The sequence below is a fragment of the Petromyzon marinus genome, chromosome 72 (assembly GCF_048934315.1).
Source record: "Petromyzon marinus isolate PM22_M1 ecotype Great Lakes invasive population chromosome 72, UKy_Petmar_22M1.pri1.0, whole genome shotgun sequence".
NCBI lineage: Eukaryota > Metazoa > Chordata > Hyperoartia > Petromyzontiformes > Petromyzontidae > Petromyzon > Petromyzon marinus.
In genome coordinates, this window is record NC_133738.1 from 7,552,132 (window position 1) to 7,572,583 (window position 20,452).

At 49.1% G+C, this 20,452-nt stretch overlaps 1 protein-coding gene across 1 annotated transcript; it reads left to right on the forward strand.

Annotated features, from left to right (window-relative positions):
* Nucleotides 1–1,842: 1,842 nt before the first annotated feature.
* Nucleotides 1,843–12,617, forward strand: LOC116957316 (uncharacterized). The gene is made up of 4 exons (XM_032979397.2): nucleotides 1,843–2,482; nucleotides 6,626–6,703; nucleotides 11,083–11,220; nucleotides 12,272–12,617. The coding sequence occupies exons 1-4, from the start codon at nucleotides 1,843–1,845 to the stop codon at nucleotides 12,583–12,585; spliced, it is 1,170 nt and encodes a 389-aa protein (XP_032835288.1). The 3' UTR covers nucleotides 12,586–12,617.
* The last annotated feature ends 7,835 nt before the right edge of the window (nucleotides 12,618–20,452 follow it).

Below are 20,452 nucleotides of genomic sequence, written 5' to 3' on the forward strand. Positions count from 1 at the left end.
TTTGGCAGTTTTCCAAAATCAGAAAACATAATAATAGGTTTTCCTACCATTTTCTGGCTAATAAATGTCTTAAGATTTTCAAACAACAAATAGATACCCAGTTTTGAAAGGCATCAAGTATTATGTTAACCTCAGAAACTTGTGGAAAACATGTAAATAAACATCGCTCTGATAATAATACTAATAATAATGTATGCATTTTCTTTGAAACTCATTGGCCTACACTAGAAACTACAGCCTTCTTTATTGCCTAGTCTCACAAGCATTGTTAGTTATACCAGAGAACATCGCCAAAAAGCGAACAATAACAAAGCCAATTCCAAAGAACAAAACCACTTATAGCTCCGGTCAAGCATTTATATCTATAGGTTATAATCTATGGATAGAGTACCTATTTGGTATCTGAACATCAACAACGCCAAAAGGTCAAACAGAACGGAGGCAATTCATGCACATCAAAGAATCAATCGCTCGATTCAAATGGCTATACTTCTAAATGTTTTTGTTGTTGTTTCCGATATCAATATGAAAAAATAGGTGTATTCTTAGCATTAGTAGTATTATATTTGCCGTAAAATAAAAGGTGTAAAGCCCTATATTTTTCCGTCAGAATTCTAATGATTCAATCGGCGCCTTGTCTTGTGACGTGACGTGCGGCGGTTCAGAAAAATCTCTCGATGTAGCCACTCGGGGGATGTGACGATGGCGAGTCCGTGTTCTCATCGAGCTCATCCATAACGCTAACATTGCTGATGTTCTCCTCCTCCCTCCCCTCCTCTTCCATCTCCTCCTCTACCTCCTCCATCTCCTCCTGCTACTGCTCCCTTCTTTTCCTTCTGATACTCCTCCTCTGCCCTCCTCTATCTCCTCCTCTACCTCATCCTCCTGCTACTCCCGCTCCTCTCTCCTCTTCCTCCTTCCCTCCATCCCCTTTATCGGTTCCCCCCTCCAGATCTCGACTCTTGACGTTGTGGCCTCAACAAAAATGACCTAGAGACCGATCACCTCCTCAGTCACTGAGAGACCTATCACCTCCTCAGTCAAGTAGAGACCGATCACCTCCTCAGTCACTGAGAGACCTATCACCTCCTCAGTCAACTAGAGACATATCACCTCCTCAGTCACTGAGAGACCTATCCACTCCTCAGTCACCTAGAGACCTATCACCTTCTCAGACACTGAGAGACCTATCACCTCATTCACCTAGAGACCTATCACCTCCTCAGTCACTGAGAGACCTATCACCTCCTCAGTCACCTAGAGACCAAGCACCTCCTCAGTCAACTCGAGACCGATCACTTCAGTCAACTAGAGACCTATCACCTCCTCAGACACTGAAAGACCTATCACCTCCTCAGTCAACTAGAGACCTATCCCCTCCTCAGTCAACTAGAGACCGATCACCTCCTCAGTCACTGAGAGACCTATCACCTCCTCAGTCAACTAGATACATATCACGTCCTCAGACACTGAGCGACCTATCACCTCATTCACCTAGAGACCTATCACCTCCTCAGACACTGAGAGACCTATCACCTCCTCAGTCAACTAGAGACCTATCACCTCCTCAGTCACTGAGAGACCTCTCACCTCATTCACCTAGAGACCAATCACCTCCTCAGTCACCTAGAGACCTATCACCTCCTCAGTCACCTAGAGACCTTTCACCTCCTCAGTCACCTAGAGACCTATCACCTCCTCAGTCACCTTGAGACCTACCACCTCCTCAGTCACCTTGAGATCTTTCACCTCCTCAGTCACCTAGAGACCTACCACCACCTCAGTCACCTAGAGGCTTGTCACCAACTCGCTCACCCACATAGCCCTACCACTGCCACCACGATGTGGCCCAACTTCTTCCGGCAGGAGGACATCAGCCACCTGTCCCACCCGCAGGCAGGCGGGGCCCTCATGATGACTGACAAAGGCCGCGGGGTAGCGGGGGGTGTTGGGGCCAGGGGGGCAGGCGCAGCCGGGGGAGGCCGAGGGGGCAACTCGCGTGGTGGCGGTGGGGGTCCCGGCCACCTCTCCGATGCGACCGAGGGCCTCGTGAAGCTGTGCGGCCTGCTGGCCCTCGTGGGCTCTACCCTGATGCTCCTCGCCGTGGGCACCGACTTCTGGGCCGTGCTGCTTGGCCCGGGATTCGCTGGCGGGGGCCATCACCACCAGCAACACGACAACCACAACCACGAACCCGACCGTCACCTCCACCCCGACCTCCGCGCCCGCGGTAACGGCACCGAAGGGGTGGGCGAGGTTTGGGACAATGGAGTGGGCGGAGCTTCTTTGAACAAAGGAAGAGTGGGCGGAGCCTCGAATGACAACGGAGGAGTGGGTGGTGCTTCATCATCCGAATGGGGCGAGGCCCCCGCGGGGCTGAACCCCGCGTGCGAGTTGGCCCACGTGGGGCTGTGGCGAGCGTGCCACACGTGGACGCGGGGTGACGGGGCCAGAGGGTGCGGTCACGTGACCTTCAGGGGAGGTGAGCATGAGGGATTGGAGTGGAGTTAGTCTTTTGCCTGGGTGAGTGGGTGGGTGAGTGAGTGAGTGGGTTAATGGGTGAGTGGGTGGGTTAGTGGGTGTATGCATGAGTAGGTGGCTGGGTGAGTGGATGGGTGAGTGTGTGAGTGCGTGGCTGGGTGAGTGGATGGGTGAGTGTGTGGGTGAGTGAGTAGGCCTTAGGCACATTGTCTACTACTGGTATGGACTAACAGCTCCATGGACTTACCACTCCAGCTCGTTATCTCAATAAATCTGTGACTCTCCCTCCAGCAATCCCATCACTCGCTGCTTTACACTGCCTTTCAATCCAGCTACCGTGATTCACAAAGTCACTTTTCATCTCATAGCGCATTAACCCAGGTCACCTTACGAAGAATTAACAATGATACAACACCAACGACGACGTGTGTGCGTGACATGGATTGATGGGGAGCGGTAGTGTAGTAGTGGTTAGCGCTACGCTGCGCTACGAACCCGGCAGAGACCCGATTCCCACTCATGGACTCCCAACACCAGACAGCGGTTATAGTGTAACAAATTTTGTTTCGTTCCTGGTTAGTAAGTGTTATTTCCTAATTACTTACGCCTCAAAAGTATAGAAAATGGCTATTATTCCCCATAAGCTTTGCTTTTTTGACCAGAACATTGATATTTTGAAATTTACTTATTTCAAATGAGAAAACGTGTGCATTTGTGTCTTTCGTTCACATAAAGTCTTAAACATTGTAAACATCGCCACTGGGCAGACAAAGGCGGCCGGGCGTGATGCTGGCTACCCACCCCCTCGTGTGCCGTTCCGGCCTTCATAGGTGCTCGCTAACAGCACTTACCTCAACAGTCTGTTAAGGCAATACGGGGGATCTTTGTCTTTGAATTTAATGGTGGAGATGAGGTTAATGAAAGTGATGAGGGGAAGCAAATGGTAGTGGTGATGGTGGATTTGGTGAAAGCGAGATTTATGACATCAATAATTTGGAGCAGCTTATTAAGGATTCCTTTCTAGCACTGCAAATTTTAAATTGCTGTTGTTTTGTACTGTTTAAAACTCTCCAGCACTCACACAGCACACAATATACACAGACAATACACACACAGACAACACGCACACACAACACGTACATACAACACGTAGATTTAAAGCTTTCGTGACTGCAAGGATCCATACTGTTTGGTTCTATTCGGTAAAGTCACGTAGGTAAAAAATAAAACAACAAAAATCACGACGTTTCGGCCACAACACAAGTGGCCTTCATCAGGTGAAGGGATCAGGCTGTCTCGAGGACAGCACTGGAGTGGAACACAGCCACGCTCAGACCGCGACCTCTAAGCTGTGTGCGAGGAAACAAGGTGCCTTGACAAAGGAATTAGCATAAAAAATAGCATTTGATTGGCCGACTTAGCATAGAGGTGGTGTACATGCAAGTGCATATGCCGGTTGGCGCGGGGGGGGGGGGGGAGTTTCCCTATTGATGGTGTGAAAAGGGAATTTAAGAGCTGCGAAAGTTTGGGGTACCACTACTTGAAAAATATACTGTACCATTGAAAATTAGTTTGAGTTGTACCTGCGGTGATTGCTATATCGGGGAGACAAAGCAACATGTCTCTGACCAAATTCGCGAGCACAAATCAGATTTGAAACACGGCAGAACGAATTCTTCTGCCGTAGCTGATCACTGTTACAACGCTGTGGGTGATCACGATATAATTTTCTCCGATACCAAGGTTCTTTGCAAACCCACGGGTTTTATCAGAGATTCGTTCACGAGGCAATTCAGATTTACAAACACAGACACAATTTCAACCGAGAAGATGGTTTCAAATTAAGCAACCATTGGAAAAATGTTCTAAATCGAACCAAACATTAAACTAATTTTCAATGATACAGTATATTTTTTCAAGTAGTGGTACCCCAAACTTTCGCAGCTGCTTAAATTCCTTTTTCACACCATCAATATGTAAACTCCCCCTCCCCCCCTCGCCGGTCTGCACATGTTCACCCCCTCTACACCGTTCATCATGATAAGTCCGCCAATGAAATGCTTTTTTTATGCTAATTCCTTTGTCAAGGCACCTTAATTCCTCTCGCACAAGCTTAAAGGTCGCAGTCTGAGCTTGGCTGTGTTCACTCCAGTGCTGTCCTCGAGACAGTCTGGTCCCTTCATCTGATGAAGGCCACCTGTGTTGTGGCCGAAACGTCGTGAATTTTTTATTTTTTGTTGTTTTATACTTTTACGTGACTTTACCGAATAGAACCAAAGAGTATGGATCCTTGCAGTCACGAAAGCTTCAAATCTATAACAAACACACACGCTGACCTAAGTAATGAATTGTGAATAACCCAACCAGTAATAGACACCAATTGTTCATTCATGACTATATTAGCTATGAATAACCACACCAGTAATAGATATCTATTGTTATTTCTTGACTACATTAGCAATAACCCAACCAGTAATAGACACCCATTGTTAATACATGACTATGTTAACTGTGAATAACCCAACCAGTAATAGATATCCATTTTAATTAATGACTAAATTAACTGTTAATAACATTAGCAGTATAACATGTAGGCTTTCGCGACCAATATTATTCATAATAAAGGTTTTTGGGTTAGATCGCGTTATTTATAAATGTGTCGTAACCCTCCACCACCCGACACCATTCTGGCGAATTGCCCAATGATGCTGGATGTAATTACCAGCGAAACGTCGTACTCAAACTGTAAATGTTGTGGATTCACTCTTCAACACACCGGTGGGCTAAAGTAGTGAACTATTTGTCTTTTGTCAACGTGACACTTTTTTTGCTGATTGGCCGTGTCAGGTGGTGGAGGGTTACGACACATTTATAAATAACGCGATCTAACCCAAAAACCTTTATTATGAACATTACCAGTAATAGATTCCCAAACCTCCGTTATGTATCCTGTGAATCTGAACACACACACTCCATGATTTACCCTTTTGAAGAGAAGCTACAGAAAATAAAACAATAGCGAACTTAATTCCCTTTGGATACGTTGAGATAATTTTTGCTTTGATTTGATTATATATGATGGAGGAGTTAAATTTTGATTTAAAGCTTTAGTGACTGCAGTAATTCATATTTTTAGCTCTTTCAACGTGACTTTACCGAAAGAGCTAAAAATTTAAAGATGGAGGAGTTGTTATAAAGTACCCTACGCATTTTAAAAGGGGAATTAAATACACTGATTGCGCCCGTATGCAGTGCCACTGTGCTACAAACCCCCGGCGACCCGAATTCGATATCCTCTCACGGCCAATACCGGTGACGATTATCCGAACCGGTCCTGGGCCTTTTCAACTAGGTCGACTCAGACTCATATGAGTCACGTGGGGCGGTGTGTAAACATCACAGCTAGGAAGGCAAAGGCGGCCGGGCGTGGTGCTGGCCACCCACCCCCTCGCACAGTAGTGATTGGAAGTGTAGCGGTTAACACATTCTCTTTGGTTCTATTCGGTAAAGTCATGTAAAAAACAACAAAAAATAAAAAATTCACGACGTTTCGGCCACAACACAAGTGGCCTTCATCAGGTGAAGGGACCAGACTGTCTAGAGGACAGCGCTGGATTGAACACAGCCAAGCTCAGACCGCGACCTTTAAGCTGTGTGAGAGGAAGCAGAGCGCCTTGACAAAGGAATTAGCATAAAAATTCGCATTTAATTGGCGGACTTAGCATGATGAACGATGTACAGTCACGTTTTTTACGTGACTTTACCGAATAGAACCAAAGAGTATGGATCCTTGCAGTCACGAAAGCTTTAAATCTAGGTTAGCACATTGCGCGATGAACCTGACAGAGACCCGAGTTAGATTTACGCTCACAGCCAATATCGGTGTTGATTATACGAACCAGTCATGGGCCTCCCCTATAGGTGCACTCAGCCTGAAATGAGTACCTAGTGGCAGTGGTGGGTAGTAAACATCGCCACTGGGGGAGAGACAAGGCGACCAGCCATGGCTCTGGCCACCCAGCCCCCTCGTGTGCCACAGTGCCGGCCTTCAGGTGTGCTGCTGCTATTCGATACTAACAGCACTTGCCCCAACAGTCTGTCAAGGCTTCACGGGGGAGCTTTGTCTGTGTCTGTGTGGACACAGAATTCAACTGCTCCTACTTCAGACACTTCACACGCTGGGAGGAGGAGACGGGTGGATTTGACCTGACTCACGAGAGAGGTATGCACACACATACAATGATTAATCACAGACTCATTCAGTACTCATTGACTCACACAGAGAACCATAGACTCAGCAGAGAGTTACAACAACAACGACAAAAACAACCGCCATTCGCCACAAAGTGGCGGTGACGTCACCACGACGCTCGTTGTTGTGAGCGTCGCCCTCCGTTGTTGTTGGAGAGCGACTGCCTCCAACTGCCAAGTAGCGTCCTTAACGAGCTTCCTCCACAGAGGCCGATCTTGACACCGCTGGTCCCAGTCATCGGCAAGTCCACTCAGCTCCATATTATCCTGTACCACATCACTCCATCTCTTCTCTAGCCCGTGCTGCGCCCGTTTAGCCCCCTCATCCGGCCGAACAAAAGCTATTTAGGCATGCGGTGACTGGGCATGCGGGCTACATGACCTAGTCAACGCAGCCTTGCCTGCCGGAGGAGCTCACCGATGGGACTTTGTCCAGATCTTTCAAGGATTTGTGAGCTCCTCACACAACCCAGCCTGGTTAAACCCGTAGGCAGGCTAGCCGAAATGTTTCTAACCAGCGAAGATGTTCCATTAGAGGGGTCTGCGTTTCGCAAGCGTAGAGAAGGGAGAGAATGACTGTGGCCAAGAAGACCTGAAGCTTCGTGCGGAGCGACAGACCAGGTGGCTTCCACACAGCGTTATGCAACCGATGAAAGGATAATGCCGCTCGACTGATTCAGAGTGAGACCTCTGCCGTTAAACCGGAGCCGGTCATGAGCACACTGCCCAGGTATGGGAAACTCTCCACTCTCTCCACAACTGCCCTATCACCAATTGGGAGTTATGGGGGTGGAGTTCTCCGATGGTACAACATACACAGGCAGGTGCTTAGTTTTGGTGGGGTCCCACTTTTTCAAATTTTCTTGCTGTGGTTTTCACACCTGATGGTTGCTTGTGTTGCAGTGGAAACGTCGTGAGAATATTGTTTTATATTTTTATTATTTTATTGTTTCCCTTCTACGTGACTTTACTGAAAGAACCAAGAATATAAGGTCCCAACTCTTAGTGGCAAGCTCCAGGTTCAGCAGCAGCGCCTCCAACTCCTCCTCTGATTGAGCAGCAATTACGATCATCGGCATACATAACATGGTTGAGCAATAGCAATCACTTGACCGCATGCAGGCATCGATCAGCCTCCCATTATATAGCTATTGAAGGCTTCACGAACTACGTGGTCGAAATAGATGTTAAGTAATGTGGGAGCCAGAGGATATCCCTGTCGCACCCCAAGGTGTACAGGGAATGGCTCCGACTCCCGGCCACTTAGTTTTACCCGGGCCCGCTCACCATCATGAAGGTCCTTAATGATCGTAAGCAGAGGGTTAGGGAATCCGAAAGCATGAAGAACAACCCAGAGCCCAGGCCTACTGATGTTATCATAGGCCTTGACCAGGTCAATAAAGCAGAGATGTAGATGTTGTTGGAATTCCCTACACCTCTGCTGTAGAAGACAGACAGAAAATATGGCATCTGTGCAGGAGTGCCCTTTCCTGAAACCACATTGGGGCTTGGAAAGCCTCTCCTTAGCGTGCCTAGCAAGGCGATGCTGAATAATTCTTGCCAGGACCTTTCCCAGCATACTGAGGAGTGAGATGCCCCTGTAGCTGTTACAGTCTGTGCGGTCCCTCTTCTTAAAGAGGGGGACCACCAGGGCATACTTCCAATCCTGCAGAACGCGTCCAGTGGTCTAGACTTGTTATGATGTCATGCAGGGCAGTCTGTGCACAAACGCCACCCTCCCTCAGCATTTCGCTTGGGAGATCATCTTTGCCCGGTGACTTTCCTGGTCTCAGACTCCATATCGCCTTCAGTACTTCCTCAACAGATGGCACCTCATCCAGCCTCTTACAGAGGGTGACTTCTTGTTCCAATATTTGAGGCACCGCAGACTCGGCAGGGTCATCCCCACTTTGTGTCACGAGGTTTTCCAGGCTGAGGGATTTCCCCTCCCCCAGGACCTCACAGAAATGCTCTGCAAAGTTTTTTAATGGAAATAAATAGCGATTTGTGATCGCGGGCCATTGAGGCAGACTCCATCTCCTCAGCAACCCCCGACCAAAACCCATCCTTGCAGCACCTCACGGCTCTCCGAACCAATGAGCGAAGGCTGCGGTAAGCCTCCTTATTCTCTGACGTGGGATGCTGTAGCCAATGAGAATGGGCCTGTGGCTTTTTCTCAGCCAGCCTGAACACCTTCTCTGTCAGCCAGGGTCTCTGGGGAGGTCTTTACCGTGTACCCAAAGCAGCCATTGCAGCTGAATGAGCCACAGTCCTAAACCTCGCCCATTTCCCTTCGACATCAAGAGGAGTGGGGGACGATGCCAACCCCAGCCGCAAGTGTTGATGAAATTCTCGCTTGCAGCGTTCATCAGTTAGCTGAGACCATGCCACTAAGGGTTTGAATGGGGTCCTGGGTGTACACCCACCACCGTAGTGGATGTATGGCAGGCGCATCTTATCGATGACAAGTTGATGGTAAGTGGGCAGATCAGCTCCACAGCAGGTCCTGGTCTCAAGGACTTGGGCCCACATCCACTGTTCCATCACTATGTAGTCCAGCAGATGTTCTTGCCTGGACCCGGTATGCATACATGATGTTGTGTGGATGTGCCGATGCTGGAAAAGCGTGTTTGTAATTACAAGCCCATGGGCTTCCAAAATCTAGCCGCCTCCTGCCGTTGTTATTGAGCTGATCTGGCCCATGCCTTCCAATAATTTAAGACCATGTGCCAGCATCATGACCAACTCGGGCATTGAAGTCACCCAACAAGATGACTCGATCCCAAGGTGCCAATTTAGCAAGCACTTGTGACAGGAGGACATTGAAGGAATCTGACTAATCAACCTTGCCTGCATCCCTCCACGGATGATCGTCTTCGGTGGGGGCATAAATAACCACGACCACCACTTCTCGCCTCTGGTTTATGGGAAGGCGAGCCCAAAGTAGCTTACAGCTTCCCACACCTCACCGCCACGATTACACGCCCCTTCATTCTTTTGTTCAGAAGAAGAGCCACTCCCTGTTGTTTGGTAGTCTCCTGTCCCGAGAAGAGGACTGTCCACCCCTCATAGTGGCAGGAGCCACAGCCGGTCCACCAGACCTCCTGAATACCACAGAGATCCAGGCAGTACCGGTCCAGCTCCCGACACAGAAGTGCTAGCCTCTCCTCCGCAGTGACAGTTCAAACATTCCACGTGGCCACACGTAGTGTTTTTTTGTTTTTTCAGTCTCCTGGCTCCGCCAAATGGGGTGTGACCAGGAGACGTCATAGACGCCTGACCCCCCGGGGCCTCCAGCACAAGCTTATTAATTAAAGTTTTCAGTCGTGATTTGGTGGTAATTAATTGAAGGTGGATGGGTTACCAGCACCTCGCACCCATCCAGCGCCCCCATTTGGCCACTGTGGTGGTTACAAACACCATGAGGGGAAAAACCGATTTAAATTGGCCCTCCCCCCGCGGCACTGCCCACCACAGCATTGCCGTCCAGCACCACGAGGAGGTAGGGGGTTGTTTTTGCCAGACGAGAGAGATACACACATACACATACATACAAGGATGACTCACTGAGCCACAGAGACCCATTGACTCACACAGAGATCAATTGACCTCTACAGAGACCCATAGACTCACAAAAGAGGTACAGAGATAAACATACAAGGATGACTCACTGACTCACAGAGCCCCATTGACTCACACAGAGAGCAATTGACCTCACAGAGTCCCATAGACTCACACAGAGATACACATACACACACAAAGACCCATTGACGCACACGAAGATACACAGACTCACACGGAGACCCGCACAGCCATACAGAACCATAGACTCACCAGAGACCCATAGTCTAGCCACACAGAGACCCTCAAAGCCACAGAGAAACCCATTAACTCACACAGAGAGCCACTGACTCCCACAGAGACCCATAGAATCATGAAAGAGGTACACTCACACACATATATACACACATACATGTGAGTATGACTCACAGACTCACACAGAGAGCCACATCGCCACGCAGAGACCAATAGACTCACCACAGAGAGACCCAAAGACTTTCACAGAGACCCGCATAGAAATACATAGACCCATAGACTAATGAGAGAGGTATGCATACACATTTACATACCTACAAGTATGACTCACAGACTCGCACAAAGACCCCAACAGTCTGGTAAGTCGACACAGGGGATCTTTGTTTGTTTATTAGTCTGTGTGTGTCTTCATAGGTGCCACTTGCTAATACCATTCGCCCCAACAGTATGTTAAGGCTACAATGCGGATCTTTGTCTGTATGTCGGTGTGTGTGTCTGGGTCGTCTGCGTGTGTGTGTGTGTGTCTCGGTGCAGGGTGCAGCCTTGTTGCTGTGCTATCGGCGGTGCTCAGCCTGGCTCTGATGGGTCTGGGTGCCATTGGAGTTGGCTTCACTCTCTACAGGCAGCAGATTTCCCTGCTGCGCCCTACAGCCATGGCTTACCTGTGCGCAGGTAACACCACCCCAGCCAGTCAGCACGTGCCAGGCTAGGTGCACTGTCACTTTACACGCTCGTTTTACTACACACACGCAGCTGCAAATGCTGCACTGGATCTCTTACTCCAGACCTTTATGAACTATTTTACTTCAAACTAAACTTTTTTTTATTTAGCTATGTAGTTATTTTCGGTAGTGACCTGGCCATCACAAATCATCATCGCGTGGAAATGTATAGTTGCAGCCAAATGTTCTAAACGCATGTTTATAGAGACCCACCGAGACCCAGAGACCCATCGAGACCCATACAGCCCTTAAAGACCTATACAGCCCCATAGAGACCCAAAAAGACTCATGCAAAAACTAAACTCTTTTATTTTAGCAGGTAAGGCCCACTGAGCTCTGTAGCTATTTTTTCAGAAGCGACCAGGCCATTACAAATGATAGCAGCTCAACCAAAGTGGCGGATTATCATCATCATCATAATCATCATCGCGTGGAAATGTAAATTTAATGACGACTTTACGCACTTCTCTTGAGGTAGCACTTTATTGAAGACACTTGACATCAGGCGACTGTCCCACTGCAACAGCCCCGAGTCTCCCGCGCATCTTCCTTGCGTATATCAACACGGGGCCACGCCCCTTCTCGATCATTCTCACTGACTCTGGACACTCCCTCTACCGGTAGACTCGACTGTCTACTTCCGTCACCTGACCACGCTCCCTTCCTCGAATATTCCCGTAGCCACCAGTCCCGTCATACTCACAACCGATACCCCTGTCATTCTCTCCCGTGGCAACTAGTCCCCTCACACCGCATGCTGGCTCTATTGTCATTACATAAAGTTGCAGCGAAATACTCTAAACACGTGTTTATCCCCCCCCCCCCCCACTTCCCCCCTCCTCCTGTCTCCCCATCTCCCCCCATCTCCCCATTTCAACCCCCATCTCCCTCCATCTCCCTCCCTATCTCTCTCCCCATCTCCCTTGTCTCCCCACCCCCCCCCCCCATTTCTCCTTCTACACAACTCCCCGCCCCCATCTCTCCCCCCCCCCCCACCCCAGGCTTCCTGGTCCTCCTTTCCGCTGGCCTCATGAGCCGCTGCATCTCCCGCGAGGCCGCCGTGGGGGTGGTAATGGGGGGAGGTGTGGGGGTGGATGTGGGGGACTCCCTCCCCCTCCCCTCCCTCTCCCCCTCACAGGTCCCCCCCGCACCACCCCGCTGGGGCCGCCTCTACCTGGCATGGTCGCTCAGCAGCGCCTGGGCCTCGGCAGCCTTCAGCCTCATGGCCGGTGCCGGCTATGCTGCCATAGTCTTCCCCTGCAGGCGGAGGAGGAGAGGAAGCATGGACGGGGTGGGGGGAGGGGCCCCCCATTAGCTCGTTGGGCCGGCAGGAAAGATGGGCGGAGTGGAGGGGCGGGGCGGGGGGGAGGGGTGGGAGGGGCCGACTCCTCAGTCCTTCCAGTCACTCATCCCTTCATTCTTCCTGGAGACTTTAATCTGCAGGTTAGTCGCCCACCCATTAAATCGGCCCTCCTTCTCCTCACGAGCTCGTTTGACCTCCAACTTCTCCCCCCTACTCCCACCCCTGGTAACACCCTGGACCTCATCTTCATTTCCGGCAGCAAAGCCGCCTCCTCTATCACTACGTCCCCCCTCCCAGCCCTCCGATCACCTCCGCCTCTGCCTCTCTATTTCTCAACCTTCCCCCAACTATCCACGCTCTGATGGCAGCTCATCCCATTCTGAACTGCAATCTCCGCTCCCTTAAAACTGGCTCTATAACCGCTTGTAATCTCCTCATCTCCTTCCTCCTTTTTCCGAATTATCCTCCTTGCAGCCCTGCCTTAGCTTCCTCCACACTCTCTAAGTACCTTTATTCTTCTCTCGACCTCATAGCTCCCATCCACCTCTACTCCCCCTCATATCTAATCCTCCACGACCTCACTCCATTGCTTCACTCGGAGCGGCGACACCTACGTAAAACTGAAAGGCTTTCGAAGTCTACTCCTTCACTCCAGAACCTTTCCTCCTACCACTCCACTCCTTTCCCCAATTCCAACACGCCCTACAACTTGAGAAACAAGACTATCCCCTGGCTCTCATCTCTTCCCCCACCCCCGCCCTCACCTCTTCTCTACTCTCAACAACCTTCTCCAGCCTCCTACCCCAACCCAATCTTACCCTTCCCTTGCCCCTTTAGCTCTCGCGACTCTCTTCGTTCTGCCATACTATCCTCCTGTTCCCCGAGCTCACCTCAGCAGCCTTGTCCTCCATATCAAATCCATAATGACTCTGCTTTCATCATTTCTCCTGCAACTTCTATTACTGAACTCTCCTCTAACATCTCTAAGGCCCATCTCCATTTCCTCTCCCCTCGATCTCATCCCTACTTCCCTTTAACCCCCGACTCCTTCCTTTAATTCTCCACTACCGAGTGTCCCTATTAAATTCCTCCCTCTCCACTGGTGTCTTTCCTGCAATATATAAGCCAGCCGTTGTTGTGCCACTCAAGCAAATCCTCTCCTACTCTTTTCTCTACTCTCTCCCTTCTCTTTTAATCTTTGGCACACCACTTCCCTGGCTACAGTCCAATCTCCCTCTCAGTGCACACCTCTGTGGTCTCATTCAATCATTGCCAATCCCCCTCCCAACCCCCCATTCACTGTCGGTCTTTCCCTTTGGTCAGTTCTTGGTCCCCGACTTTCCTCTCTCTCTCTCTACATCACAATGCTTGTATCTCTCCTTTCTTCGCTGAAGTTTCCCCATCATTTCGCAGGTGGCATCCACATTTTCTTCTCCTTTCCCTGACTGCGCCCCCCCGCATCTCATCTCATCGGAACTGAGCTGAGCTCATCCTGCCAGGTTTCTATCCAATCTCAGGTGTCTACGTCACTTTCTGTACCTCAAACCTTCCAGGACTCAAATTATATTTTTCCATGCATCCCGTTCCCCTCCTCCCCGTCCCACCATGTCTTTCCCTCCCTTCTCTATGTCCCATATTTTCTGTGCCCGCAACATTCGCGCTGTCTTTGACTCTTCCCTCTCCCTCGCCGATCACATTTCTGCCACTGCCTGCCGCGCTTTGCCGGTTTCACTTTGTCCAACGATTGCAACGTCCAACCGCTTATTGCCACCACTGCTGAAAAAAAACCCCTCATCCATTCCCTTACCTCATACCTGCCTGGACGACTGCCACTCTCTCGTACTCGGTCTGCCCATCAATCATTTGTCCCCCCCCCCCCCTTCAACAAATCCTAAAATAACTCTGCTCGGCTCGCATTCAACCGTTCCCAACAATTCTCATACCTCTTCCCTCTTCGTGCAACTGCTCTAGGCTTCCTGTCTACGGCCGCTGCCTTGTCAAATTCCTCACTCTGCTCGACAAATCCCTCCATGGTCTTGGCCCCCATCGTACCTTGCCATGCGCGTGTATCTTTCTCTATGTGCTGCCTACTCGCCCTCTCTACTTTCACAACCTTTGCCGTCTCTCTCTCTCTCTCTCTGTTCCTCCTTCTCCTCCTCCTTGCGCTCAATCCGCGCTTTCACTCTCGGTCTCTCTTCTTGCCCCACCAAACTGTCACTGGAAGGAATTTCCCCCTCCACATGAAGTGGTCACCTTCGCTCACCTGGTTTCCGCTCCTCACTCAAAACTCAATGATTGTTGCCCCTTGCTTACCCACGTCCGTCCCCCCCCCCCCCCCCTTAATCTCCCCCTCATATCTGCCACCGTTACTGTTCCCTCTTGATATTCTCATTAATGCTGCTATCACTCATTAACCCCCATTCATTCGATCCATTCATCATAATTGTATGCCAGATTAAAAATAATTATCATATGACTATCACTCATTAACCCCATTCATTCATTCGATCCGTTCATCATTTACTATCAAAATAATAATTATAAGGCTGTCACTCATTAAACCCATTCATTCATTCCGTTCATCATCATTCACTGTCGAAATAATAATTCTCATCATACTGCTATCACTCATTAACCCCATTCGTTAATTCGATCCGTTCGTCATCATTTACAGTCATCAATTTCGCTTTCACTGATATCACGCAACAGAGATTTGCCACCCATCGCTTCCTCTCATCTATTTCATTCCTGCTCATCTCCACCACGACATCCTTCTGCGTAAAGCACCTTGGAGGAGGGGGGGTGGGAGGATGGGTGGAGGAGGGGGAGGGGTCCCGCACGAGCTGGAGGGGGAGGGATGCCGGGGGTGGAGAAGTGTGTAGAGGGCAGCGGGGAGGGGCTTCCCATGAGCTGAAGTGGGGGGGACGGGTGGGGTGGGGCGGGGGGACCCCCCACGAGCTGGAGGGGGTGGAAGGAGGGGAGGGAGAAGGGAGGGGCCCCGCACCCGCTGGGGGGGGGGGTCGAGGAGAAGGGGGATGAGGGGAGGGGGATGGGGAGGGGCCTCCCACAAGCTGGAGGGGGGGTGAGTGGAGGGGGAGGAGGGGCCACCCACTAGGGCTGAACGATTAATCGATTTCAAATCGCAATTTGAAACAAAACGATTAGCAAATCGCAAAGGCTGCGATTTTTTGCGATTTGAAAAGTCCTATTACTTTCTTATTGAAATTGTTTCATTATTATAACTTTTTTTTATTTAACTTAACAATTGTTCTATTTTTTTGTTCTATTTCAATTTAAACATTTTAATAAATACATGTTGGAAGCAATTCATATATTTTAAGTTCTCATCCTTGCATTAGAATATTTCGAGCAGTTCATATTTTGATGGTATCATGTGGTAATGCTCCATCACATGTTTTAAATCTATTACACAGTGAATGTTGAACTGAAGCTTGACTTTAAAAAATGTAATCGCAAATCAAATGGCAATCGCAATATGTCAGAAAAATCGCAATTAGATATTTTCCCCAAATCGTTCAGCCCTAGCCCCCACTCACTGTAGGGGGGTGGAGGGGGAGGAGTGGGATAAGGAGAGGGCCCTCGACGAGCTGAAGAGGGGTGGGGGACGAGTGGGGGACGAGTGGGGGGGAGACGAGTGGGGGGAGGGGCGGGGTCTCCCAACTGAGCCTCACTCAATTGTGAATCAGACTGTTGTTATTGTTATTTTGTTGTTGATTGTTGTCATTTATATTATTGTTGTTAAATGTTGCTGATGCTGTTGTTGTCGATGATGTTGATGTTGATTATTGATGTGGTTTACGGTCATTGTTGTCGATGCTGTCATTGATGATGTTGATATTTGTTGTTGGTGTTGTTGACGATGATGATGATATTATTATTGTTGTTCACTCCCTCGGCTGAGAGACTCAAAATAAACGAGCAGACACGACACCTGTAGTGGTGGTTCTGGTGGTGGTCGTGGTTTTGGTTTATGATGGTTATGGAAGTGGTGGTGGTAGTGGTGGTAGTGATTCTGGTGGTGACAGTGCTCGTGGTGGTGGTGGTGGTGATAGTGGTGCTGAGAGTACTGGTGGTGGTGGCGGTCGTCGTAGTGGTGTTGATTAGTGCGTGCGAGGGGCTGGTTTTCAAGTTTCATTTATTAGGTATAGCCCTGTCAGCCATGCGACTCTTGAGTCGGGTGCAACCGCAACAAACAAAATATGAACAGAGAACATCTTAAAGCGACGACGCACAACAGAAACATCCTGGATAAACCAGCACATCTTCTTTTTAAAAAACACCGTATTACAACGCTGTGTGTAAAAATCCCAGTGTGATGCAAGTCAAACAATAACAACCATAAGACAATTTAGATTAAAGTTTGCAGACCAACTCCGCACTTCCGCAAGAAAAATGGCTTAAACATATGTTTTGGAAATCACCAAAATAGTAATCATAAGAACTGTGATTCAAATTTAACAATAAACAATATACATAACATGTACGACCAAACTTGCAGCCATAGCTGGTAACCTCTCCACCCGGCACTTTTCCTATCAAGCAACACGGTGGAAAAACCGAAATCAACTTGTTTATTACGCCTTCGGGCCAAACTTAATCTGGCAGAGCCAGACTGAACCCCCCCTCCCCCCTCCCAGGATTCCCCCAGGAACAAGAGAACCCTGAGATTGGCCACGTGGAATGTTCGGAATCTTGTTGTGGAGGAGAGTCTGCCACTCCTCTGTCGGGAGATGGACCAGTACCGCCTGGACCTCTGTGAATTCAGGAGGTCTGGAGGACCGGTTCTAGCTCCAGTCACCGTGAAGGGTGGACAATTCTCCACTCAGGGCAGGAAACTACCAAACAACAGGGAGTGGCACTTCTTTTGAACAAAATAATTAAGGTGTCTGGAAGTATGCCAGTGAGGTGTGGGAAGCTGTAAGTTCCAGGCTACTGTTGGTTCCCCTCCATATCAACAAGAGGTGAGGAATGGTGGTTGCTGCTTACGCCCCCACCGAAGATTTAATAAGTGGAGGGATGCACACAAGGCCGATGAGTCAGACGCCTTCTATAACCTCCTGTCCCAAGTGCTAGCTAAAGTAACCAATCGGGATAGAGTCATCCTTTTGGGTGACCTTTAATGCCCGAGTGTGTCATGACGCAGACACATCTGGGTCGGAGTGATCCAAATGGCACAGGCCAGATCAGCTCAATAATAACCGCAGGAGGCTGCTAGACTTCTGTGCAGCCTATGGGCTTATAATTACAAGCACGCTGTTCCGGCATAGCAGCATCCACACAACATCATGGATGCACGCTGGGTCTAAGGAAGCACATCTGCTGGACTATATAATTATGGACCAGTGGATGTGGGCCCATATCCTTGACACCAGGACCTACCCTGGAGCTGATCTGTCCACTGACCATCGACTCGTCATCTGTAAGATTTGCCTGTCATTCTTCCACTGCGGTGGTGGGTGTCCATCTAGGACCCCATTCAAACCCACAGGGGCCCGGTCTCAGCAAGCTGCGGGTAGTTGCAAGCAAGAATTTCAACGTCACTTGCAGCTGACGTTGGCATCGTCCCTCCATTCTCCTGATGCCGAGGAGAATTGGTGCGAGGTTTATGACTGTGGCTCATGCAGCTGCAATGGCTGCATTGGGTACACGGTCCGAACCTGAGGAGGCTTACCGTGGCCTTTGCTCGTAGATTCGGAGAGATGTGCAGCACTGCAAGGATCAGTGGTGGCCTCAGTTACTGGGGAGATGGACTCAGCCTCACTATTCCGCAATCACAAATCACTATTTAATTCCATCATTGGTATTGGTAGTGGTGATAGTGCAGGTGATGGTGATAGTGGTGGGGATAGTGCTGGTGGTGGTGATAATAGTGGTAGTAGTGGTGTTATTGGTGGTGGTGATAGTGGGAGCGGTAGTGTTTAGTGATTAGTGCTATGCTGCGCACGAACCCAGCCACCCGAGTTCGATTCCCGCTCACGGCCACCAACACCAGTGATGATTGTCCGAACCGGTTCTGGGCTTCCTCTTGGACGACTCAGCCTTAAATGAGTAACATGGTGTAGTGATGTGTAGTAAACATCGTCAATGGGTAGAGAAAGGCGGCCGTAGCGTGGTGCTGACCACCCACCCTCCGTGTTCCACAGTGCCAGCTTTCAAAGCTGTGGCTATTCACTGCTAATAGCATTTGCCCCCAGCAGTCTGTTAAGGCTACACGGGTGATCTTTGGCTTGGTATTAAACATCAGCACTAGGGGAGATACAAAGACGGCCGGGCGTGATAGTGCTGACCACCCACCCTCGTGTGCCACAGTGCCGGCCTTCATTAGGTGTTGCCACTCACTAATGTAACTTTTCCCCCCAAAAGTCTGGTAAGGATACATATTTAATGGTATGTGGTCAAGGAAAAATACTTATACGAGGGCTCATCTATTTACGAACGAATTATGTTCCAGAGGTCCATTCGTTCGTAAGTTAAACTTTACTCCTGTCAATTCCAAACATGTTGTATGACATGTACAGTAGACACGGGGAATGACCTTAAAAGATGTATAGTCTCCTGTAGATGCAGATGTCACTGGCTCTTTATGTTATGTAGATGTAAATGCCACTGGTTCTTCACGCTCTGCAGATGTAGATGCCACTAGTTATTCACGTCCTGCAGATGTAGATGCCACCACAAACCATCTATGGCGCGGCGACTCTCGGTCCGAACAGGCAACCGGACGTACGTGCAGGTTTGCTCGTATCTCTGAAAGTTCGTAAGTCGAATGGTTATAAGTAGAGAAGTCCCTATATATGAAGTAAAATACTAAGTGATTTAGTGACAATGCCAAGCCACTAGAGGACGCCAGAGCACCAGACAGAGACATAGATTCCTCCCCACCTCCCCTGTATCGCCTCTGACGCCAGTGTTGATGCTTTTCACGCACAGCGTTCCAGGTGCTCATTTGAGGCTGAGTCGACCTAGGGGAGGAGGTCTGGGACCGATTCAGATAACCGTCCCTGCTGTTGGGTGTTGGTTGCCGTGAGCGGGAAAGAACTCGGGTCTCTGCACGAACCACTGCGCCATCGAACATCACTCCGCCTATTCTTGGTTCTTTCGGTAAAGACACGTAGAAGGGAAACAATAAAATAATAAAAATATCAAACAATAAAACAATCTTCTGCGTGACTTCACCGAAAGAACCAAGAATATGAATCCCTGCAGTTACGAAAGCTTTAAATCAAAATCACTCCGCCTGCTACAGAGTCGATTCGCTGCTTCCTCGTTTACGTGCCAAACTCTGGACCGGTTTGACGTTCAGGGTCTCAGCAGCAGGGGCCAGCTTTTATGAATAGTAATACTAAAAATGTTAAACTATTTATAGATTTGAAGTTTTCGTGACTGCAAGGATTCATACTTTTTCATTTATTTATTATTTTATTTTATATATTTTTTCCTACGTAACTTTACCGAAAAAAACAAAGAGTTTGTAAAACTCTTTGGTTTTATTGTGCCAGGAGTAAGGCACCCATCGAGCTGTGTAGCTCTTTTTTGTCAGAAGCGAGCCTGGCAATCACAAACGACGTGGCTGATATCATCATCACGTGGACATGTCTAGCAGCAGCCACACAACCCTGTCATCGCGCGATGATGTTAATTCTAAATTTTGGAGAGTTAAAACCGGAGCACCACAGAGGAAAAATCCATGCGACCACGGGGAGAGAGACACTGCAAACTCCAAATATACATCGTCAGGGTCCGGGATTGAACCCACGGACTCCCGTACACCAGGAGACGTAGTTAACATATCCTAGTCACAGGGACACCTGGTGTTTTGGGAAGTGAGCCTGCAAGTTTTTCACTCAGACTCGCTGGA

Coding starts and splice junctions, on each gene's coding strand:
- LOC116957316 (XM_032979397.2), top strand. CDS start 1,843: ATGTGGCCCAACTTCTTCCGGCAGGAGGACATCAGCCACCTGTCCCAC. Junction 2,483..6,625: donor TCACGTGACCTTCAGGGGAG/GTGAGCATGAGG, acceptor GTGTGGACACAG/AATTCAACTGCTCCTACTTC. Junction 6,704..11,082: donor TGACCTGACTCACGAGAGAG/GTATGCACACAC, acceptor GTCTCGGTGCAG/GGTGCAGCCTTGTTGCTGTG.